The following is a 26,921-nucleotide window of genomic DNA, read 5'->3' on the forward strand; positions in this document are numbered from 1 at the left end:
ACTAAATTCTACAAAGAGTGCTAACCTTTAGTTGCATTTAAAATTTTGGCATGACTAATGGTAAACCCTCATTGACTGGCATGTCCGGCTAGTTTAAACCCACTACCCAGGATGAAACTTGGGCCAGTATCACGAGGGCTGATACCCATTTATTTGCACTGTTAAAATTGATGAAATAAAAATACAGAGAAACATGTACAATGTGCAAGACACAAGTTTGTAGAAATTGAATATGTAAATGAACATATAAAATGTATAGATACAGCATACTCCAGTAAATTATTTGTGTTGTAGAAATTAAATGTAAATGAAAATATATAAATCCAAATAATGAAAATACAAAATGTATAGATACAGCATACTCCAGTAAATTATTTACAGTTGTGGAGTTTACAGAGTTTTGACTACGGCAGTATTGTGCTTGTATTAAATAGTATTCTTATCTCTTTCACCATGCATTGTACCATTTATATGGCAAAGTTCCATCATTTCATGATACGTAATATATGTACAGAGGAAAGGTAACTGGAACAGACTCTGTTTCCATGGTTTGCCACCCTAATTCCTAATTGTCAATATGTTTTACGAAAATAAAACTGGTAAGGGTATGGGTATAGCAATATTAAATTTTCTTAGGAGTCTACTGTTGAAAACCTTATGGAAAGGAGTTAACATAATATAAATCTAAAGGCCTGTCCACACGATCGGGCATGATCGGCGGACTTCCCCTCTAACGGGCACACTTGACGGGCAAACCGTCAAATTGCCCGATGGGTCTTGTAGCAAAATCACCATGGTGGTGCCCGACGGCTTGAGCTTCGACCCTGGCAGACGTACTTGAACCATATACATTTCTTTTACTGAGCCATTCTTTGCACCACATTCTCTTCTTTTTCATCACACACAAAGCAATTAACATGCTACACTATCTTCTTTGCGGTAGGCACCATGTTTATCGTACCGCACTGAACACACTACTGGCATCGTCGGGCACGCCCACCTCTCCATCGCCTCACCCGTGCGGACAACATTCACGGATAAGTCCGCCAGAATTTGCCCGTCAACCCTGGAGCACGCCGATCAGGCCCGGTCGTGTGGACAGGCCTTAAGAGGGATTCTAAAGGGAAATTAGCCTGCAAACAGATTCTAGTAATAGGAAAATATGATAACAACATGAGGGAACAGAAAATAAAACTCATGCACCAGAGTCCTGATGTCACCAGAAAGCCATAATGAATTGTGTTCCTTGCATAAATATTTGTAGATCAGAAGATTCCACAACTGCACTAAGCAAATTTCCACATTTTAGTTTTAGCTAAAATAGAACCTGACACTAGAATGAATGAATAATTAATAATTATCTGGCGTCGTGACTACCAGGATCATTGACGCCGAATGAAGCCATTTGGACAACCAATTTGGGAAAAATCCACACACACATCATAAAAACTTAAAATTCCGCATCAGTTATTGTACGTATAGCTAGCGCAAAGATGCTACTTACACATTAAACACCACCAAAGCTAAATTATTATTATTATTATAAAATAGTTTAACCAGACCACTGAGCTGACCTTCAGCTCCCATGGGGCTGGCCCAAAGGATAAGATAAAATGCAAGGTCAAGGCCAAAGGCCACGAGCTTGGACCAAACAGGTCATATAGGATAAATAAAAAACTGCAGAGGCAAAGGCTTTCATACTAGAACGCAAACAGGCAATAAATACATTTATTCACGTTTCCATACATTCATTCTAAAAAAACCAAAGCTAAAAACTACACACAAAAGTGAAATACCTAAATTTCGTTAAAAACTCCAACTTTTAAAAATTCAACAACACACTCAATCATACTGCGCTTCTTCACCCAATATCTTTGTCAAACTGTAATTACCATCTCTATCTCTTTGGTCTTTAAAGTGCTGCTCTCTCAGTTCCCGATGACTAGGACATTCAACTAGCAAATGCTTAATAGTCATATTTCCAAGGGTGTGTATGTGTGGCAAACTCTTTCATTTTATTTGGTCCTGCTTCGTTCCATTACTGTTCCCATAATCTTGCAACGAACTTTGATATACTAGAAAAAATGTCTCTATATGGTACAGCAATTGGTCTTGGTATCATATTGGTTGCTGCTGATTTAGCTAGTTGGTCTGCTTTTTCATTTCCATATATATTTACTTGCGCTGGGACCCAGCAAAAAGATTTAGTAATCCCTCTACGCTGATGTAGAAATACCCAATGTGAGATTTTTAATGTAATTGGATGATCAGTATTAAAAATTTCAAGTGCCTGTAATGCACTTTTGGAATCACAAAAGATGGTGATATTAGTGGAATTCTGGAGGGTTGCAATATGTTCCAATGCTGTTAAAATTCCATACAGTTCCGCTGTGAAGTTCGATGCTACGATGGGTAGTGCTCCTCTGCGGCTAAATCATCACTAAAAACTACATATCCGACTCCATCATCAGTTTTGTAGCCATCAGTAAAAACAAATGTAGAGCCTGAGTGCTCTGCAGCATGTTCTAAAAATAATACTGATTACTGATTTCTGTATCTGATTTTTCTCTTTTAATACCTTTAAAATATTTACAAAATTTAATTACAGGTAATTTCCATGCTGGGGTAATTGGTAAATTAACTGGACATACAGGATTTCTTGACATATTCATTTTTTCCAAGATCTTTTTCACTCAAACTAAAAGGCTTAGGAAGCCTTGGATGATTTTCAAAAGTTTTTGTAAGAATTTCTATTTGCTGCTTCAAAGGCTTTCGAGTTGGGGATTCTCTGAACCCTAAACCAATACCTGATAATTGATGATTGGCGATATAACTCTAGTGGGATTTCTCCCACATCAATTAATAAACTTAAGATGGGAGAAGATCGAAAGGCACCTGTTGCCAAGCGTATACCGGTATGATGTACTGAATCTAAGATTGCAAGACGATTGGATGAAGCAGAAGAATATATTTCACATCCATAAAGTAACTTTGAAATAATAAGTGATTTGTGTAGTTTTATAACTGTCTGCCTGTCTGCATCTCAGTTGGTATTAGATAATACTTTCAAAATACTTAAAGCTTCAAGACACTTGGTTTTAATATGTTTCAGATGGGGAAGCCAATTGAGTTTTTTTGTCGAATATGAGGCCTAAGAAGCGTACCTCTTCAACACAGGGTATTCTATGGTTGTACAGATAAAGGTCTGGGTCGGGGTGTACTCCCCGAAGGTGGCAAAAATGCATAACAGTAGTCTTACTGGCTGATATTTTAAATCCCTGTGGTTCAGCCCAGTTTACTATCTTATTTATTGTCAATTGTAATTTTCTTTCTGCAACTGACATTCGTGATGCAGCAACAGATAGTGAAAGATCGTCTACGAATAGAGTACTCAATACATCCTTGGGTATAACAGACGCGGCACGGCACCATTTATTGCTAACGCAAAAAGTGTGACACCCTCTTCTTGATAATGTGCTGCACACTTTAACTTGAAAATATCTACATTTCAAGAATGCTTTAATGAATAGGGGCAATTTTCCTCGTAGACCACAGGTATGAATTGTCTTAAGAATGCCATGCCTCCAAGCAGTATCATAAGCTTTCTCAATGGTGCTGCTTGGAGGCAAATGCTTTACATATGGAGGTTTCCAGCTGCAGTAGGACATCTACTGCCGAGTGCATTTTCTAAATCCACATTGTGAGGGTGAGAAAATACCATTACGCTCTTAATACCAGACATCTTGTATTCACCATTTTTTCCATTAACTTGCATAAACAGCAAGTTAGTGCTATTGGTCGATAACTAGCCACTGAAAAAGTGTCTTTACCTGGTTTAACAAAAGGTAATACAATAGCCAATTCCCATATGACTGGGTAGCTACTTGCATGCCATATACTTATTATAAATAGTTTTGTATTTTTTGAAATATGCCTAAACATTTGATAGGGAATTTCATCCCGACCAGGGGCAGGGTTAGTGCTGCTGGCCAGGGCAGCATCTCTGTAAAGGGTAAATTATCTAGCTCTATCTTATCTGTGGAAAAGTCTAATCGCAGTTGTTCTTCTCTTCTTCTATATTGATATCCAGGGGAACAGTCAGATTTTTTTGACACTTGGGCAAAATGATCGGCGAGTTTATCACTTACATCTTTTGCGTTGGCGATGAGGTTGTCATTAACTTTAAGTACGGGGGGAGGACTGGGAGTAAATTTCCCAGCAATATTTTTTTATTTTCTTCCATATACTGCAGATAGGTGTTCGGTGGTTAATGGATGATACAAATGACGCCCATGACTGCCTTCTGGCAGTTTTCATTGCCTTTCGAAAACGTGCTCCATTCTGTTTGTATATTATCATGTTTGCTATAGTTCGGTGTCTACGATAACGTGTAAGTGATGTTCTTGTGACTCTGTGTGACAGTGTGAGCTCTTCAGACCACCACGGGAGTGGGCGTCGCCTAAAAAGACCTGTAGTTTTTGGTATAGAATGTATACCTGCTGTATGGAATGTCCCATTTAATAAATCTATTGCATCATCTGCCGTTGGGAAGTCATTTGCATCACTTTCTATTTCGCTTAGCTCTTGAAATTTGTTCCAATCTGCTTTTTCAACATTCCACCGTGGAGATCTTTTGAACTGGTGGGTCATCATTGGAATTTATTATCATGGGAGCATGGTCACTACTTTGCCAGTCATCATTCGTCTACCTGACACAAGAAAGCATCACACTGTTGGCAGAGCATCTCAGTGACGTGGTTGGTTTGGTGTTTGCTTCTCACCTCGGGGGTCGCGGGTTCGATTCTCGGCCATTCCATTGAGGAGTGAGAGATGTGTATTTCTGGTGATAGAAGTTCTCTCTCGACGTGGTTCGGAAGTCACGTAAAGCCGTTAGTCCCGTTGCTGAAAAACCACTGGTTCCATGCAAAGTAAAAACACCATAAAAACAAACACACAAACAAAACACTTGGCAGCAAAAAGCCTACCTGGTGTTGTGAAGAAAACAGCTAGGTTAGGTGAAGAAGAGGGCAGAGAATGTTATCTTTTATGCAAAAAAAAGGAAAAAAAAAACTCACTCACGTCCGTGCCACAAGTTAACATTAAAAGTTGGCAAAATGAATATGACTAATGAAAAAACTTTATACTGATGACCACCCCCTATAACTACTGTACTCCAAACTAGGAAGACGACCGCCCTGGAGAACTACTGTACTCCAAACTAGGAAGATAAGTTAAAATTCTTAGGATATACTAATACGTAGCTAAAACACGAAATCTAAAAAAAATATTTCTGCAAAATACCAACTCAGAGAAACAGGAAGTAATATTTTATGTTTATCAAAAGTAAAACCTAAAAAAAATAAATTCTGTCTGCTCACCATTTAAAGACTACCAATTAGATGTAGTATATGTAGCGAGTCCTCACTTAGTTGCTATCAGCAGGCTTGGGATCAGTTAAGTCCCACGTTTTTCCTTGGACTTGCTTCTCAGACTATATTGTGGATATAATTTGCAACATCGCAGAGTGTCAGTGTTGTTGTGGCGGGACCACAAGCTTAAAAAACAAGCAAGCAAAATTCCCCCCACATAAACTTAATCAATCCAGTTACCAAACTCGCCCTGAGTTACACTTTCCTCTATACACGCAGGACAATTTACTTACCTACACAAAGAACAACAAAATAAACTAAAACATGTGTACTCACCCAACTGCAGATACTCAGGGCTATTCTGTGCTGTCTGCTGGTCGAGGTCGCTGAGACACTACCAACAACAAAGAACCAAGAACCACAACCACACAAGTCAACAACACACAACAACCAGGGACCACAACCCAACAAAACACCCACAGACAACAACACAGCAAACCAACAAGGAACACAACACAACTCAACAACAAACAAGGAATACAACCATAACGAAAGACCACTGAACAAACAATCACTAACGCAAAAAACAACTACACAAAAAGGCATCACACACACCCACCAACACCACCAAGGAATCACAACAGCTCACCAACAACAATCCTTAACAACTCACAGCCACAGCAACCCTCAACTGCAACAACTTGCATATAACCCAACAGGAACTCACAAGCACAACAAATCTAAGCAAAGAATATTAACTTAAGAACAAATCAACAAAACTCAACTGACTTTCAATGCCTTCAACAACTGCTGCCGACACTAATGACTCTCACAGGCTCTGACCAAAAACTTACTAAAAGACTGCCTAAAAATCACAGAACTCCAACAACCAACTCCAGCTGCACCAGCAGACAACCCAGAACTCACCAATAGCCAATTCAATCGTTAAGCATCCGACCACCAATTACCCTCTCTCTCTCTCTCTCTCTCTCTCTCTCTCTCTCTCTCTCTATAAGACGTTGTCAAATGGAACTCCCATAACTCCTCCATATTGTGTATATGTTCCAATTTTACAGTGTGGAAATTTACTACTTCCTCGGATACTTAAACACTTCAGTATCATTTACACACTTTAGTAATATAATTTCAAACACTTTAATAATATTGAAAGGCTCACATTGCGAAGGCTGCTGGGTCATCCCATCTATGAAGTGCAAAGGATGCCATCGACTAATATTACCTCCGCAGATAAGGTTTCAATAAGAAGACCCGGGCTATATGCGTCTCTCTCTCTCCCCCAATGCAGACTTTACAAATCAAAATACCAAACAGCTGTGAGCCACCAGGGTCATCACGAGTCTCAGAGTGATCAACACTGTTTCATACATCAGTCCGGACAAGGGAAAGGCATAGGCTATATGTCAAGGCGAAAGTAAGCCAATTGGAGGTAAGACGAAAGTAAGTCAATGTGAACATAGGTGCAGTAAAAGACATAGGCCTAAGGGGTTCTGCAGCACAGTACTAGCCCCCTAAGGGGTCCCTTGAGTCTGGAACTTGGAGGCAGATCATTCTCCTTTCTCACACCAGACTCCTAGCACCTTGCCAATGGGTTGAAGACTGTGGTGCAAATAACACAACATTAAGGTTATTGGAGTATATTTCTAGGTTTAAGTATTTATTAGAATTGCACAATAAGTGTGTGTATATTTATAAAATGAGTGAATGTTAAGTGTACAGTAAAGCAAAGCACCGGGAACACTGCAAAAGCCGAGATGGTTGGTGCTGCCAAGCTGATTCTTCATTGTTATCGAGAACCACAGTTGAGTATAGGGAGGAATAGTCAGGTCTTGGTGGTGAAGGCTGAATTTGTAGGCAAGGTGAATGTGTCTTGCTGCGGTGTTTGTGTAGTGTTGTTTATATTCGTCCTGTGTGACGTTTTAGCTATGATTATTTGCTGCAGCGTTGTAGCTAGCCTATTGTTTTGTTTGTTTGTTTGTTATTTTTACGTTGCATGGAACCAGTGGTTATTCAGCAACGGGGCCAACGGTTTTGCGTGACTTCCGAACCTCGGAACCTCTATCACCGGAAATACACATCTCTCACCCATCAATGGAATGCCAGAGAATCGAACTCGCGTCCACCGAGGTGGCACGCCAGCACCATACCGACCATGCCTCTGAGGCGTTAAGCATCAAGTGTAAGCTGCAGTTGTGGAGAGACTGAACCTAATCAACTTGGGAACAGGCTTATTCGGACCTTGGCTGATTTGGCCCAGGCTGATTCGGACCATGTAGGTACTGGCTCATTCGGAACTTCATATGATTGGGCGATTTTTCTATGCAGTTTTACCTCCTGAGCAAGAATTTTAAGTAATATTTATCCGGACGACTGTAATTAACCCCCAGGGGCTCGTACTAAACACGGCGAAATACATCTGACGCCCCAATTCCTGGTGGCTTTCGTATTCGCTGGGACGAACGTTACGGAATACTTATATAGAAATACCCATTGCTGTAATATAAAATTATTAGTATGGGTCCGAATAAGCCTGCATCCCTCAACTTGGCTAGAGAAAGTCAAGGCAAGTTCTCAGAACATTTATTGGTATTTAAACCACAAAGGCCTTAGAGAGTACAAGAGGTAATCACAACTAGGTGGTCAACGTTTTTTCTTTTTTAACGAAATCGGCCTTACTCACCTTGTTCCCATCACCATTTTCTGTTCTTTCCCGCTAGAAGAATCCTTTAGACGACAACCCTCGCATTTAGTTGAATGCCGGGTCTGATCTCGAGTGCTGACAAGAACTTTTGGCCTTGAGAGAGACTACGGTGGAATGTTGACACCTTTTTAACGGCGCCACGTTTACCGACTTTAGGGATCCTTGCTTGAAGGCAGCTACTACTAGACCAATCACAATGAACTTGAGTATGGATACATATCCCCGACAAATAAGTAACATGTCACCATTTCAACAAACTTTTTGAAAAGGCAAGGAAAGAAACCAAGAGCTGATCCAACTCTTAGTAATTTTAACCATAGTACCATACCTCTGGAACAAACAACTATTCATTTCAACCATATATTTGGAACAAACAAACATTTAGGCTAGATCTGTGATCTCACGAGAGAAGAAAATATCTCGCATTTCCCTGTAACAAGTTACTGAGCTATGTTTACAGGGGAAATATTTTTCACACCACTAAATCAAATGAATGGTTAACTGAAGTAACCACTAAAACAATCATGTACTTTAGAAAAATATAGAAAAAATACGAGAGATCAAGTAATGCTCACTATACGATTCATTATATTAAAACAAAAGATAACGTCTCACTTTGGAAAGGACGAGGAACAGTCAGAAAAAAAAATATTGTAGAATCATAAGGATACATAAAACGAGGCATATCATAAAAATATGCATACCCTAGAAAAATATCCTAGAAATATTACATAAGGTATCCCCAATATGAAAACCAGTACAACAATGAAAATTGCGCAGAAAAACATAACAAAATAATAATCCTTGGTCATAAATAGAGTTGGATAATGTTTAAAAAATGTCATTGTAGAGAAGCTGAAGAATATACGTATACCACAAACTGGATCTGCACAACTCCCAAGTCCATTAGCTGTCGGCTTCAGCATCAAAGCTACGGTATGATCTTTATACATGTAAAATACAGATGACCAAAATAGGCTTGACAACAAAATAAGCCAAACTGGAGTCGAAGTTCGAACGCACAAAAATCCCACATAAAACAGGGTAAAGAAACCAGGTTTCGTAAACCTCCAGAACTTATAAACATAGCAAACCAAATCCATGCAGTGTCTAGTCAACAGCCGAAGAACAATATGAAGATAAGGAAAACACCTTCAAATAACTAGAGAAAAACCATAATTCATAATTGTAAAAAGTCAACAGAAAGTGCAGCTCCCATAAGGAGGAGTGAGTGAGAATGCTTGTGAGGTTTCCTAGTTTTATTCCGAGAGTGAGTGACTTCCAAGAGCAAGATCTCGCAACAATGTACATTCATTTAAACCATTTAAGTTTTGGTTGTCAATCGCCTAAACACATTTTATCCACAGTATAACATTGGAAATTTAATCAATTTTACTTACTGTAACTTAAAAATCTAAAAAACTGCCAAATGCAAAAAGCATCCAAGTTTAGCAGACTTTTCTACTTAATCATTCATGTGTTGGCATATACTCAATTAAATAAGTGAAGCCAGTAATACTATAACCACCATGTCCGCCAGTCCATCTACACGAAACGGCATGGCTGAAATAAACTCCAGACCGTAACATCACGACTGCCCAAAGCAGAGACTGTGGTTGCAACGCCACAAGAAATCGCTGCCACATAGTTGAGGTCAATACATACATTCAATTCAATAAATGGTCAGAGAACAGCTTCCCTAATGAACTCAGCTGACATAGGTCAATAAAAGCCCATTGCAAACAAAATCCGACCGACGACTCTTGTGAACCGGTGTCACCACACACCTTTCAGGAACTAACCGTAAGGCGAAGGACTTTCCCAAAGTAAACAATTTGCACTTCGGCGAAATTAAAGCTTCTTTTGGTTCCATTCATATTAAAAGGGATTTTCCCCCTTCTCAACTGCGGTAACTATGAATTAATCTAAGTCACCCGTGGGAAACCTAAAAGAGCTTTATCCTTACAATTCATTGATAAATCACACGTTTTGAATAAAATTTAAACGGAGGATTGTTCCTTAAGGGCTTACTGCACCTCCGACACAAAACTATTAATAAAAAAAAGTATTTAATATTTCCACTTAATTCTTTCAGGGTACAATCTTAATACCATTGCCAACTTTCTGTGAGCATAAGAACGTGATATTTCCGTCCGTCCGTCGTATGAAGTCACAAACAGAGCGGTCCTATTATTATCCTAGACCAGTGTTTTTCAACCTTTTTTTGCCCATGGCCCATTTTTGGCATTCCTAAAGGCCTGTCCACACGACCGGGCCTGATTGGCGGACCTCCCCTCTAACGGGTACACTTGACGGGCAAACGTTATCATTATACATTTCTTTTACGGAGCCATTCTTTGCACCATATTCTCTTCTTTTTCTTCTTTTCCATCACACACAAAGCAATTATCATGCTACACAATATCTTCTTTGCGGTAGGCACCATCTTTATCATACCGCTACTGAATACACCGCTGGCATCGTCGGGCACGCCCACCTCTCTCCATCGCCTCACCTGTGTGAACAACATTCACAAGGGTTAGCCCGCCAGAATTCGCCCATTAAACCCCGGAGCACGCCGATTAGGCCCGCTAGTGTGGACAGGCCTTAAGTACTCGTGGCCCAATGCCCTTCAAAATTGTGTAAAAAAATAATAATAGAATTTAATTAAAGTTTTGTAGAACACTTTTATTAGTTTTACATGATCATTTACAGAACTATTTCTTTAGAGCACTTCATTAGTTTACATTTTCATTACTGGAAGAAAACTTGGCTTTCTTCACTGTTCATAACTCATATATGTTGTAATCAAAACTCAAAGGAAAAGAAATTAAACACTTTCCAGTATTTGCGTAATTAAATTTTTTGGATTGTAATAACTCAAAATACTTTTTCACTTATGAAAATAAGCACTGGCCTGCATTTAACAGTATTCTAAATAAATTTTGGACATTGAAATAAAAACTAAAATTCCACTTTTTTACTTATGAAGTTAAGCACTGGCGTGCATTTATAGTAAATAAAATTGGTCTATTTGTATTGTAATAAAAACTAAATTTACACTTGTACAACAATTATAGCAATAAAAATAATAGTACTTTATTGTTGGCGTATAAACTACTGCATAGATTTGGTAGCTAGTGTGATGGTTGTGCTTGCTTTGTAACTAACTACAAGTTTATCGATTTGTGGGACAGTTGTAGATAATGCACATCTCATATTATGCTCCACCTCCAAGCGATTTCTTGTTTATGTTTTTATTTGTAATAAGGCAGAAACCCCGGATTCACACAGGTAAATAGAAGCAAAAGGTAGAAGGGCTTTTAGCCCAAGCTTCCCAACTCTAGGATATGATACACTTGCTTGTGACCAGAATTCCTGTATAGAATGTTCTTTAAAAAAAATCCTTGATACTTGAATCAAATTTCATCTCTAGAAATTCATCTTTGTCAGACTCAGGAATAATATCTGGTTCTGCATTAAAAGGGTTTCTCACAAATGACAGATCTATTTCTTCAAGATCAGGAAAGTACCTGGAAAATTCTTGGCACAAATTATGAAGGTGACTGATTATTTCATTTTGGAGGCAAGATTCTGTTTCTTCTTCTCTTCCTTCGGCCACTTCACAAAGCTTCTCAAACATAGCAAGATTACCAGAGCTAACTTTCCCAGACCAGTTCTTCATCTTGGCAACAAAAGCACGCAATGTGTCAACAAAGTGAATTACTGTTGTGTCCTTACCCTGAAGCTTGAGATTAAGAGTGTTAAGCTGGTCAAATATGTCGGCTAAATAGGCTAAACGTGGTTCCCAAAGTGGGTCATTGAAAAAAATAGGCTCATTTTGTATGTCCAAAAACATCTATAGCTCTTCTCTAAGTTCACAAACTCTGTTCAGGGCATTGCAAGGCCTTGGATATAGCCATCGTGTGATGGCCCCCCTCAGAACCCGTCATGGGCCACAGGTTGAAAACCACTGTCCTAGACGCACCTAATTTTGCATGTGATACTCAGATTTCATACAAACGACGTGTAATTTCGTTTTTCTTAAAATCTCAAATATGCAAGTCATAAAACGTGTTATGCGTGACGTCATACAAATGGCATTTTTCTTAATAAAATTCCTTGTAGTACTAAAATTTTTCACATAAAAAATGAAATACGACAAGTTACATCCAATATGAGCAATTTCAAGAAGCTCCTATTATTTTTAGAATTTTAGCAAATATCTGAAACCAAAAAACTAGTGTTTTGAGTTATAGCGCTTTAAAGTCTATAGTACCATGTCGGAGCAATGCTTGAAATTTTCAGTACAACATACCTGGGCTATTTATTTCATAATTGGCATTATTCTTACACACAATATTCTTTAACATATGATTCTATGTACGAAAAATATTTTTGCAATTCTAATATTTACTACAGATTTTTGGCTACCAACTCACTTTAAGTGTTGAGATCCACTGCCCTCGGCATCTCCCCCCCCTCCATCCCCACTTTTTTTTGCGCTTTTAACGGCAATTTTACGCCTCATAGCTGGGGTGTCATCACAGTGCCAAATCATTGCAGAGGAGTTTTGTTTAACCAGCAATGAGCGCCTTCCCTACGCTCATTGACATTGCTCACCAAACAGGTGTTGCACAGGTGTTCAACTAATTCAGCGGTGCCACACCTGGTCCGTATGTGTCTCCTCCTCTTGGCCTTTTTGCATCTTCCTCTAGCAATTTCTTGAATTTCCTATTTCTTCTTTTTTTCCAATTGCATTTATTGAAAAAGACAGTCTCTAATTGTCTATCCTCTTCCTTATTGCAGTAGCTTTTTGCTTTGTATGGTGCTTTTACGTTGCATGGAACCATAGGTTATTCAACAACGGGACCAACGGCTTTCAGTGACTTCCGAACCACGTCGAGATTGAACTTCTATCACCAGAAATACACATATCTCACATCTCATTGGAATGACCGAGAATCGAACTCGCGGCCAACGAGGTGGCAGGCCAAGGCCATAGCGATCACGCCACTGAGGCGCGCGCTTTATTGCAGTAGCGTTCGATCCAGTGGCATCCACTCCTCTCCCTAATATTTCGTGTACAAGGTTGAATTTCATCACTCCTCTATATACGCAATACTTCATTCTTCGTAGGGAAAAGAACTTACTTTTAGGGAGTTCATTCCACAAAACATTACGGAGACTTCCATTAGCATTCTGTGGTATCGTCCTTCGCCACTCTCTTTAAGCAGAGATCATCTTTGCTTGCTATTCATTTCACCACGAAGAGGAGTTTTCAGACTGTGTGATGGAATTCGTCTACCATAAGCAACTGCTCTGTCATAAAAGCACCACGAATCTTTTCCAACTGGACACGTAGACGTAGTATGTGCGGGCTTCGCGTCGGTGCTGGAGCAATGTCGCAGTGTTGCATAAATTCATTTCTTCCACTGTATGCTTTGTATCTGCATGTGCGAAATATAGCACTTTTCGGATATCCTTGTAACTTCAAAATGAGTTTTCAATTCTAGCCATTGCTCACATATTCTTTGAACTGCGGATGCAATAAGACATCTATCGTGTTTGGCAGGTCTGCACGATTTTCAAAGGTTGATGCCTATATTTTATAAGTTTGTACAGACTAACATATTATGATTGTTGCCTTGAAGATAAATCGTGAACACCAGTTGTACGTTTGACTTACTAGGAACTCTAAATTTCTTGGCAATTTTTCGTTACTAGCTTGAGATACAGCTAGCTACAAAGAATGGCATACACAACGAACAGGTATTAATGGGGAAACGTCATCTTTGAGCTTCTTAAATACTCCATTATTAGTTCCAACCATTACACTTGCATTATCTGTACCAATCTTAATGAGATATTCAAATAAAGTCCTAGGGCATCTACTATACCATTAGCATCACAGTCCTCGATTGTTTGCATGGTGTTTTTACGTTGCATGGAACCAGTGGTTATTCAGCAACGGGACTAACGGCTTTACGTGACTTCCGAACCACGTAGAGAGTGAACTTCTATTACCAGAAATATACATCTCTCACACCTCATGGAATGCCCGAGAATCGAACTCGCGTCCACCGAGGACTGGGTCAAGACCATACCGATCACGCCTCTGAGGCGCGAACGAACGAACATTATCACCTCGAGAGGTGAAAATTAAAAAAATGTTGATACTAATTTATTTGTATTAGTACTGAAATAATGCACTGCAGTTCCAAGATATTTGTTAACGGTTGTGTCAGTAGATTCATCGTATTGTCTTTTAGTTTCTGTACAAAATGGGGATCCATGATATTCTAAATAACTGCTGTGCATTTAGTTCTTAGTTTGTTTGCTTGTATGGTGTTTTTACGTTGTATGGAACCAGCAACGGGACCAACGGCTTTACGTGACTTCCGAATCACGTAGAGAGTGATCTTCTATCACCAGAAATACACGCGGCAAGACTCTCGAGCGGGAGAGCAGCGTTTAAGAGAGACTCATGGCCACAACAGAAACGCCACCCTCCCACGCGTCACGCTCAGCGGTCAAAGATATACTTCTGTGCAAATAAGTCATTGTTACGGTTGGATAGGAAATTGCCTTTAATAGAAAACCAAAGTGTTAAACTTGACGATAAACTACGTATGACCCAAAACAAATAAAACAAACGACGCAACACAGGCAACCCATCTTTCCTGAACTATAATTCAGGAAATAGTAACCTTATTGGCAGTAAATTTCGGGACAATGAAAGGTTAAAATCCCTTAAAGTTATTACTGTAAGGGAAGTGAAACGAAAATATGGATTTTAACGTCTTATTATATATAGCATATAGGGTTACTTCTTTAAAGATACTGAGAAAAACATTGGAACCAGAATTAATTGCAAATTATATAAAACTAAATTAATATTTGGCTGCAATGTTGAAATTAACGATTTACCGATATATAAATTAAAGTTCAATGATAAACTTTACATCAAAGAAAGGAACACAATGAAAAATGAGTTTTGCTTGTACATTCACTGTAAACATTAATGAAGAAAGTACATAGTACCACGAATATTTCATAAATCGGTGATGCTGCTGCACTGAGAATTCGTATAGTTATCAAGTCTATGCAGCTGGACAAGGAATATTTGTGTTGCCGAGTGCATAATAGTTGGCACCTTTGTAGAGAGTGGAGTCTGATGTATGACACCGATGGGCACATTTAGGGGCCACTCGTTTTATTCTACTTCTTCCAGTTCTTGAAAAATGAAATTTTATGGAGTGGATCACGGGGATCCCACAAAGCTCTCCACCGAAACACCTCCCCAGTTAATTGATTCTTATGTAGCCACTACCGTCAGACACAACCAACTGAGCAGGTGACACTTCGGCAACTGATTGCCTGTTCATCTGCACGTTAGTGACCATGTCAAGTCGGAATGGAGGGTCTGTTTATGTATTGTGGTCCTTTTGAAATATTTACTTTAAATTCAGTAATGAACTCATCCCCAGGGAAAGCATTGAGACCATATGAGAACTCTGTCTATTTGCTTGACTCGTTATTGGGAACAACAAACGCAGTCTGAAAGTACACAAATGAGAGGTGTTGAAATAACTGCTAATATAAGTATGCATTACAGATATGGAATAATTAACTCGATATTGTTACTGAACAGATAATAAATGTATCGCTTATACATAAAAGTTTTTAAGTTAATATCAGTTATTTAACAACGATTATATGCTTTAAACAATTTCTAGGTTACAAATGAAAGTTCCTTAATAAGGGAACTAACTTCAGAACATAGCGATCAATATAATCAATAAAGAGAAGCAACCATTCAAGTAACATAGCCCATAATCATATAGAAAATGGGGTTGTTTTCGGAGAAACCGCCGCGGCATTTTAAAACATGTTACATAGCTTGGCGGCTACTGCAGAGGGTCGAGCCGTCCCGCTAGTCTTGTGTGGCCACCCGTATAAGATACTCAATGATTCAAACTGCCGCGGGAACCTCTTGCCGGCAACCTCCACGCTCGCCGCGTCTGGTGTGACCCAGGAGGCCAGGGCCCACTGAGAGCTGGCCTCACCCTAACACCTCAATGGAATGCCCGAAGTCGAACTCGCGGCCACCGAGGTGGCAAGTCAAGACCCTACCGATTACGCCACTGAGGCACTTGCACTTGGGTCTGTGCACTTTTAATGCGCTAACTAAATAGTCACAAGTATTTACAGAACAATGTTCAACAGTGAAGAGAGATAGTAGCTTCAGCACGTGCAACATCGTTATTAATGTCCTATATTTTTCGAACTTCAGTTTCAGGGTGATTGGAAATTAAGTATCAGGAAACAAAGTAACGGTAAAAAAGTAACTTTTGCTAGGGAAAAAAAGACAAAAGAAAAAAAATTAGTGTTTCTTATATTGTCACATTTACCTCATACCATAAAAAAAACTAAAAAAACGTACATTTGGAACTTTTGACTTCTGTCAAGATATATTTATTTTAATGAAGAATTCGGGTTATATATATATATATATATTATATATATATTATATATATATATATATATATATATATATATATAATATATATAGATATTTATATATATATATATATATATATATATATATATATATATATATATATATATATATATATATATATATATATATATATATATATATATATATATATATATATATATATATATATATATATATATATATATATATATATATATATATATATATATAATATATATATATATATACAATACCTTCTAAAAATTCGTAGATGGTCTTTCTTCCTTCCACCCTGTCATTGCAAAGACGTTGTAGTCGCTTCTGCATTTGAATGGCTTTTCTGCTGTTCTTTTGTTTGAATGCAGTGCATTGGCAATAAGGTCTTGTTGCACCGAAGTGTCGACAGTGGCATGATCCTTCCGGAACCACTGTGTGCATTTAAATATTGAGGGATGATGGTGTCCAACCAAGTTTAGGACTTATTATTCCAACCTTCACGTACATTGTTGGTAAGGGAGTTTCCTTGTAATGTAGCTTCATGGACATTCCAGACATTATAGGGGGCTTTAGTGGTTACAAGACGCAGCCTGACACCCTGTGAATCCTCGATCTGTCGGGATCTGTAGCTACCCGAGACGTAGGTTGATTCAAAATAGTCTACCAGCTCTTCTGCCTCTGGAGGACTAATGGTCTTTAGGTATTCCATGCCCTCTTGTACCTCATTAGTGGAAGGAAGGCATACCAATATACCGCAGAAAAGCCGGAACCCCTGATTTGAACGGTAATGTTGTGTAAGACCAATCCCTTGAATTTTACGCCAGGTGCTCTTGTAAGGTGGTAGAAACATCCCAAAGCTGGCACTCACTGCTGGTAAAAAAAAAAAAAAAAAAAAAAAAAAAAAAAAACAAAAAAAAAAAAAAAAAAAAAAAAAAAAAAAAAAAAAAAAACAGCATCTTCGAAGTAGCTCACAACCGTCTGTACCTGAAGGATAAATCCTAACTCCGAGCTACGGTCGACAATAACATCAAACAACTCCGAGTACACTGCTCTTGACTTCTCCTTTAGCAGAGCATGGACACATGAAACAACTTTCACTAAATGAAACTCTGAATACATAAACCTGAGTGAACTGTGGTGGTGCCATCTTGAAATTACCATCCATGTGGCTGGTCTCTGCAGTTGCGTTCGAAGCAGTGCACAAATTATTATTAAACGTGATGTGAAAACGTTAACCCGGTGACACTCTTCTTGTTGCTTTCTTTCAGTTACGTTTTTTCTTGTAACCTTTTCCCTGATACTTTATATCTTAGATTCCAGTTTCAGTTGCCGAGTAGATAATTAAGGTTCCCCTTTTTCAAATGCTTTGCACTCTTGGCATGATTCTTGATTTAATAGAATTGATTGTCTTGCAACAATATCTACAATATAATACATTGAATATCGTTAGGCACTTCAACAATCGAGTCTTTGTAAATTACATCTTTCAACTACTCACTACGAAACTTTTGTGAATAACTGTTTCGGCATACTTAAAAAAAAGAAAAAAAAAATCCTATCAGTCTCTCTCTCTCTCCGTGTAAAGATTGCTAAGATTAGTGAGGCATATGAACGGTCCATTTCAACAGTCAATAAACAAGGGTAAAAATGTTTGTACATTGTTAATGATTGTTATAGCTATCAAATTCAACAAGCTGACAACAGTTAATTGGTTTGTTTCAGCTCTCTCTCTCTCTCTCTCTCTTCTCTCTCTCTCTCTCTCTCTCTCTCTCTCTCTCTCTCAACAGCAAGTCAACGAGAGAAAATCAGTTTTTCTTGCCGTTTTAGTTGAATATTACGGGAAATTGGTGTCGTATAAGAATGGCCAGATTTCGAAATCTTCGGCCAAGGTTTTCGGCTAGATGAAATATTTTTCGGCTTAATGACTTTAAAAATGGCTAGATCTAACCGAAAAATGGCTAACCTGGAACACCAGACTGGTGAGGTGTCTTCAAACAGTCGTGCTATGAGGGAATCCAGGTAAATTGCTCGAAATCAATTGCTCGAAAACAAAATGCTCGAAAGCAATTGCTCGAAAAATTATTACTCGAACTATCAATTGCTCGAAAGACAGGTTGATCGAAACTGATTGAAAAATTCATAAATTTATTTGTCTTTACAATTAAAAAGCAAAGGAAAAAAAAAAGTTATAATTCATAAATTCATTTGGCTTTACAACTAAAAACGAGGATGCGAAACTTTATTCGATACTTTATTAATATGAAATATTGTGAGCAACACTTCTTAAATATTCAACATTTTCCGTGTCACTATAAAAAGATACAATATTCTGTAATTTTTGTGTACAATCACGGTATTTTTTTCGGCTTCCGACTTCATTCACACCTCCGACAAATTGCTCGATTCGCATCTCCTGTAAACTTTGTTCTCGCTTCAAGGCATCTATAACTTCCAAATCGACGGATAACAAGCACTTGATGTTGGAAACTGTTGTGCCATCTCTCAATAGCATTATTTATTTTTAGCATTCCCTCCTTGACGTAGTCAAAACAGTTCCACATTTCGTGTTTGAATATAGGAGCACGTCTACGGTTACGTCTGTATGGTCGTCCAATCCAGGTATCTTCAAAGTAATCGACCACTCCTTGAAGTTCAGCTGGAAAAATGTCGTTTTCTGTGTACCGGTATAAACGCCAACGCAGATAATAGACGTGCTTTAAGAGCAAATTCAGCATTAGTGTCGTACATAGTCTTTAGTCCACTTCCTTGTATTTTTCTATAAAGGCTCGTGACAAAAATGAAAAAAGCACCCACGAATTTTAGATCTTGGAAATTCTAGTTCAATTGCCTTAACCATCGCCAGTTCAAAATCGATCATTATAATCAAAGGCTGGAATGTAGGAATTTTTTCTTTTAAAGCCACAAGGAACTTCTTATAGGTTTCTTCAGTTTTGTTAGGTAACAATGCGTATAGAGTTGACCAAAAATCGAGGGAAAAGTTTTAAAGGTTCCGTCAGCATACCGTCCAATTAAACTAAGATGTCGAGATTCTTTTTTGTTGCAAAAATCAATATCCGAGCATTCGTTGGACCAGAGTCATAGATAAGAAATGATTCCCCTTTGTTTGTAGTTGTAAACTTTTCAGGGATATCCAGATCGAGAGAACTTAAGCAAAGCTTGTCCAACATTTTTTCTTGCACGTGTATTTCGGATGGTTCTTTTCATATTTTTTACTGTAGGGAGCTTTACAGCTGCAGCACAACTAACATCTGCTGAGGAACATGATACAATATATTGGGGTGTATCTCTACTATTCGCCGCATTTTTTTTCACCTTCTCCATTACTATAGCAGCTTCAATTCCACAGCATCTCCTGCATGATTATGATTTCCACTTTGTTTCATAATGTTATCATCTACAGTAATGACACGAGCAGAGCATTTCCTTTTTTTGGACATTTCACATTTCCAATATATTTTATTGCTCACCGATTTATCCTTTATACATAAGTAGCCATCTAAACACAATTTCTTCTTTCCTTTTTCGCTTTGTACAAAACTTATATCCATCTTTATGGTTCGGAGTTTCTAACGAAAGTTATGGGAATAAAACAAGGAAAACTAATGAAATAAACAAAAGTTAAGATAACGGTTTACAAAATGGTTTAATGGTTAAGATAATGATACTTAGTTAATGTTTATTGGCTTTCGCGCAGTTGATAGTTCGGCTTTCGAGAAATCGGTCTTTCGAGCAATTGAGAGTTCGGCTTCCGAGCAACCTGTCTTTCGAGCAATTGAGAGTTCGAGTAACATTTTGTCGAGCAATTGCTTTCGAGCAATTTACCGAATTCCGCTATGAGGGAGTTGCCAGAAATTACTAGAAAGACAAAACATCAAGAAAAGGTTAAAAACTATAATGCTGTGCGTGTAAGGGCGGTACTAACGAGCGTCCCTTTTAAATGGGTTTGTGTTCCTGTTAAACCACCTAGGGCCTAGGAGAAGCTACGGGCCGCGGACGGTTTAAATATACGCTCTGCGTCTAGACTGATGTTATAGATGGTTACAGATAGTAAATAACCAAAAAAGAATTAAATTTCCATAAATCTTAATTTAAAAATTTTGAAGATATATAGGGTATTCAGAGGTGTAGTATGCCCTTAACCAGAACCTTAAAAGTACACAAAACCAATTACTGATAAAACATGACATAATTGCTTCCGTATTAAATTCTTGTAGCTGAAGTGGAGATTTGAAAGTCGTCGTCGTCTTTGCATCGCAAAAAACATCGTGAGACAATTACTGATATAGAGGTAAAGCTCGCGAAGCTTTTTCCGAGAGATAGAACTCAAGAGAATGTCTTCGCATGTTATGTTTGTCAAGGTGGTCAATCACCTATAACAACACCTTGCCCATGCTAACGTTACGCGTTGTTGAGGGGAAATAATAGAGAACTCAGTAAGAGAGGCCTACTCCACCGTAAATTTTCTCAGTAATAATTACAATTTCCCAAGTGATCTCGACCGCACTACATTACTATGCATTTTCTATATATAAAGTAAAAAAAAAATCATGAATTAACTTTCTTGGCGTAGGTTTTCATTAACACTGGCAAATGGAAAAAGCTCTTGAAAGTTCAACAGCAGATTTTTTTCTAATTAAATAAATCATACATGTGTTGCTATATACGTAATTAAATAAGCTTAAAAAATCACAGTAGATGCACGTGACTTCATAAATAAGCGAATACCACGGGAAATGATAGTCAGGAATCCAAGCGCTTTCGTCTTTATTCAGACATCGTCAAGGAGCTACTGCTACGTAATTAAATAAATGAAGCCAGTGCAAAGACATAAAAACACCCACGGTCAAGGTATATGGGTCCACGTAGTACCCAAGGTATATAGAATGGCCTTATTCTATATACCTTGGTAGTACCTACCAGAATCGAAGCAATCATTGTTTGGACCGCAAACATCACAACTGCCCTACGTAAGTGGAGTGATATCCTCACACTGGTCACAGCCTGGGCACGATAGGAGTCAATGCGCACAATCAGCTCTTGCCAAAGAACTCAGCTGACATGAGACAACAAAAGCTCATCGGAAATAAGATCCGACCGACGAATCTTGTGAACTAAACCCCAAAAACACAAGTGACGGATCGACGGCTGCTTCTGCTTTCCCCCAAGTAAACAAACTTCACTTCGGCGAAGCTACGGCTAGTTAACAAGCTTGTAACGGAGAACTGCACTGCAGCTGTCGTGTGATAGTTCAGTTACGAATAAACTTTTATAAATGCACGTGGTATTTACAGACATTAACAATACAGATAACTGTCGAATCTGAAATACCTTAGATTATCAAACTTTACACTTAACATCACAGAAAAAGTTGAAGAAATTCAGCAACCTTCCACTGAAAGTGAAGTTGAATTCCAATATGTAGCAAATATACTGCAGAAACTATGACGAAAAATGTATCACAAACTATGGATACAAACCAGTTGTGGGAGCCACAGCAAAACACTACAAGATACAAACACAAACGAAAAGCTTATTCAAAATGTGGCTGTGATGTTTCCTAGAAATACTATGCAGCAAACTGAAAAGTATAATAAAGTAAGTTTTCATAAACAAATATCTTCACCTAAAGCAAATAAAAAAACTAAAATTCTCATGTAAGCGACTGCATATGCGGCATCCATTTGACATACTATTACCAAGAAATTGATTTGCTAAATCGTTGAGAAAATTACAGTATACTAAAAGACAAAAGTGAAAATTATCAAAAGTATACGTTTTCACAAAAATAATTCTTTAAGGATTTCAACTGCAGGCACTAAAGGTTAGTTTTGATTTTATATTGATAAACCTAGAATACTGGAAAGTTATAATCTGCTTCTTGACGATAATAAGTAAACCGCTATATTTAATTGAAGAATTAGTAACAAATCCTATAACCATCATACAGAAAAGGTTATCATTATCTACAGTCAATTAATTAGAATCTTTCCCCATACATTACCATATTCTTGAAAGGCTTCTAACCCCACTAGTTTTCATTACCATGTCTGCACTCATTACTTCTTTTACATACTTAACTCATTAAGAAACCAACTGATGAATACCTAAGCTATAATTTTTTTCCTCTCTACTAATAAAGTCTGCACGAAAGTTTGTTTTCCAAATAATTCTGATGTCGAAGGATGTAGTCTCGACTCTGGAGTAGACGAGGCTCTATGCTTTATAACAGTTTCTCAGCTGCATCCTTGGATTTCCTTCCACCTGAATTATGGTTACATGCGACTTAATACTTGTGATTATTGTATATTACAGAATACCATTAGCAAGTTTATTTTTTTCTCTCTAAGTAAATGTCTTTACTTGTATGAATATTACCGACGATTACTTATGAACAAGCATTTCCTTCAACATTTCTATCACTGGTGATTTTCTTTTTTCTCTTTACATAAAAGGGTAGAGATATTAACTTTAATAAAATTGAATGCTTAAAAGGCTTTTGTACACATTTGAAGTCCTTCACTACGTAATTAATACATGAATGCCTTACTCGAGACCCGATGGAATGAATGAAAACAATAAAAACAATGTACACGATATATTTCACTTTATCAGAATGTAAACAAACAGTAAAGCTTTTTCCAATATTGTATCAAGCTGCTAATATTGATGTATTACTAGCCAATTTATCTTCAAATGACCCTAGATTTATGTCTAACAATGCATATCATATCACATTCTTTTTTTAAAAAATCAACTACACTAACTGATTTAACTTTCTAGGGCTATTTTTCAGAATAAATCTGTATTACATAGGTGTGGCATGAAAGTCAGTAGAAAACAATAATGAACTACACAAGTCATTGGTAAACTGCAATATTATGAAGCGTTGCATTGCAACTTACACCATCTAAGGAGCAGTTTGTTGTGGAGACAGATGGCATGGAGACATATGGTGTCCACTGGCAGTGACCGGCAACTTGGCTCCTTACAAGTAAGGCTGAATTTCATGTTATTCGTCATTACTGGAGGAGCAGCCGCTACCCCATACTTGCTCTGCACATTGTGTCCCACTTCTGTATTGCGTTATGTCTGGATTATACTGTTGAAAGTTCCAGCATGACTAAATGTATTCAGGATATGTACAGAGTTGCTTATAATTCCAGACAAAATCAGTATTCAAATATTTTTTTTTATTTTGGTTTCTCTGAAGCTATTTTGTTTTAAGAGCAGAGCAAGAAAGAGAAGAAAAAAAATTACAATGAGCACACTAACACCACATCAAACTGTAGGCATTACCAAGAGGCAACACTGAGATTTACAGAAGACCAGGAGGAAAACAATCTCCGCAACATACTGTATTCATATATTCTTCTAAAACATCCATGAAAGGACTGCTTGGAGGAGTGGCTAATCTTTGGTCACTCATCAAGAATCAGTTTGGCGATTACTTCAATAGTATATATATTTCTCTAAATAACACATGATCAGTAAGCCGTTTGTTCATTCCCTGTCAAATGAACAAGCTGACAGAATATGCACAAATTTCAATTGTTCTTACACTACCTGTAACCAGGTTTTTGGGTCCCTTAACAAGCAACTTGTGCGTAACCATACGCGGGTAACAAACTACAAGCTACTAAAGGTACAAAGTATTCCTGGGAACTCAAACCACAGAGAATGAGTTCAACAAGATCAAAAGAATTGTGATCATCTTTCTGGATTGTACCTATTAATGCATATATCTTACATGTTAAAACATGTTTACAATGAGGATGGATGACACAGTTGTCTCTCGCATACAAATCAAATATTGAATATGGATACAATAATTTTCAATATTTTGTGCTTCATGAAAACACACATCGACTAGGGAACTTTGGAAAATTAATTACATTAATAAATTTCAATAATCACTTTCATAACATTTTACTACATCATGAGAGACTAAGATAAAATATCAATTCTTTGACAGCAGTTATGCCTACAATATAGTTAGCGCATTATATAAATACTCAACTGCAGCAATACTCAACTGCCCAGAACTTAGAAAAGAAAAAAAATAGATAATACACCTGTGCTCCTAAAATACCCCAAAAATTTACCATTGCAAGCACATTCCCCTCCCCCAAGAGAAAATCTTTAAGGTCTTGTGGGGACTACAATACACCTCAACCTGATTTACATATCAAAATAAAGACATATAAATCAAAAGTGAGTTGTGTGTGTGTGGCACCAGCCTTTTTGCATGGTTTAATTCCAATGTTGTATTGTCAAGATCAACAGAAAGAGAAATAGTGGTATATTACCTATTCAAGTACAGGGGTAATTAAGAAAATTATGCTTGTAATCACAAATTCACAGGTAGGATCTATGGATTAAGTCTTGGCAATATAACAAGAAATTAAATTTACACCTGAGAGGATGAAGGCATAACATCCAAGCATTCTTGACCTATTCTTAAAAGAGATAAAATATCCAATCTTATAAAAGGCAACATTTCTTCTTGCTTCCTGTCTTTCCATTCTGGCCTTGGGGTGAATTGCGATTGATTTGTCGTACCAAATCATAGAAGATCTCGTTAACATTGATTTTGGCCTTGGCTGAAGATTCTAGGAATGCACATGAAAAGGATTTGGCAAGGTTCAGTCCCTGGTCTTTCCCAACCACTCTCTCATCCTCCAAATCACATTTGTTGCCCACTAAAATCATTGGAACATTGTCTGTGTCCTGAAAAGACAAATTTTTATTTATAAAATTTTGCAATTTTCAGTTATTAGAAAAGCTGTGGAAACAGTACAAATCCTGAAAAGATATTTTTTTTGTGTGTGTGAAAATTTAAAATAGCACTTACGTATGTCATTAGAAATATACTGTAATTGAAAACTACTACAATACAACTCAATAAAAAGTTTATGAACATTCATATGCTAAGGCAAGTTGATTACACTTTGCATTCATTAAGCAAAAATAAAAGAAACTGACAACATTGTAATGCCTCTCTCTTGATGCTGTACAAGACCTGAGAGACTGATTGTTGATTAATAATGTTGCAATATTTGATTTTTATCATTTGTCTTGCTAGTGGTCTACCTAATCAGATTTCATCACTACAAATATGTTTATGTAGTAGTTCTTTGCTTTATTATAATGACTCAAAATACATAGACAATTTGTTCCCCTAATAAAGATAAATTTTTCATCATTGTGATATAAGACAGATGATGGTTACAATTACATTTAAATAAAACTTCACATCAACAACAACCTTAGGCTGTGTCCAGTTCAATCATGTGGATGCAGCCCTAGCCTTTGCGGTTTTCTCATAAGAAAAGGGATACACAGGATTCACCTTTATCGAAACAATAATTCACAGCAGTCACAAAGACTACAGTAAATATGTTAGTAACTATGTGTAATTCTAAAAGCCTTTCATAATGCTCTACCACTTGCCCTGACTAACAAAAAGAAAAAGGGGGAAGTCACATTCAACATACTAGTAACTAGGTGTTATTCCATAACCCTCTGATAATGCTCAACCACTTGGCCCAGACTCCTGTTATTAAAGGGAAAAGGAGGGAGTCATATCTACTGACGACTACACATGCAGACCATCATTTCCACAGCCATGGGCTGCCATGTGAGAGAGAAAGACTGTCTTGTCTTCCACAGATTAAATAGAGAGAGAGAAAGAGAGACTGCCTTGTCTTCCACAGATTAAATACCAGAGAAGTCAGTTGTGGCAACCAATACCATGTCTCCTGTTTCTGCAGTTGAAAGATTCCTCCTATAAGATGATTATTCTTCAGTCTGCAGGCAGTATTTCTGCCGAGGTATGAATGAGGCCTGGAAGAACAACCAAACTTGAAAAAGCCCCAATCGGGAAATCAAGTCCACTTCCTCCAGCATGGTGCAAGACAAGTGTGTCTGCGGCAACTGAACTGGTAGTAAAACCTCCAGGGCAAACCATACAATATGCTCAATGTAGGAAACTGGGTACCAAGTGTTATGGTGTCGAAATATCCTGGCCAAGGTCGACACAATGTTACGGTGTCGAAATATCCTGGCAAGCGTCGACACAATGTTACGGCCTCTGAGAGAGGTCCGCTTCAGGTTCGATATGAAATAATAATACAAAAAAAAATATTTCAACACCAACAGTTGAAACTGGGGATACGAATATAGAAAGAAACACTAACACAGCAAAGGTTTATTTACAAACTTACTAACAAAGGTAAATGCAGAATGGTGCTATCTCCTATTTACATAAAAAGATAGAATCTTACACTGCATGAACTGGGGGAACAGTGAGGCA

General features: G+C 37.7%; 2 protein-coding genes across 7 annotated transcripts in view; both read right to left on the bottom strand.

The window, feature by feature from the left end:
• Positions 1-11,482: 11,482 nt before the first annotated feature.
• Positions 11,483-11,947, bottom strand: LOC135222461 (zinc finger BED domain-containing protein 5-like). The gene has a single exon (XM_064260548.1). The coding sequence runs from the start codon at positions 11,945-11,947 to the stop codon at positions 11,483-11,485; it is 465 nt and encodes a 154-aa protein (XP_064116618.1).
• An 11,242-nt stretch (positions 11,948-23,189) lies between these two features.
• LOC135221907 (ras-related protein Rap-1) overlaps positions 23,190-26,921 on the bottom strand; it is a 104,204-nt gene continuing 100,472 nt past the window's right edge. For all 6 annotated transcript variants that reach the window (XM_064259903.1, XM_064259905.1, XM_064259909.1 and 3 more), the window contains exon 4: positions 23,190-25,336. In XM_064259903.1, coding sequence (XP_064115973.1) covers positions 25,091-25,336 — 246 coding nt within the window. In that variant the 3' untranslated portion in view covers positions 23,190-25,090. The remainder of the gene's footprint in view (positions 25,337-26,921) is intronic.

Source organism: Macrobrachium nipponense, chromosome 3, assembly GCF_015104395.2.
Source record: "Macrobrachium nipponense isolate FS-2020 chromosome 3, ASM1510439v2, whole genome shotgun sequence".
NCBI classification, from domain to species: Eukaryota; Metazoa; Arthropoda; class Malacostraca; order Decapoda; family Palaemonidae; genus Macrobrachium; species Macrobrachium nipponense.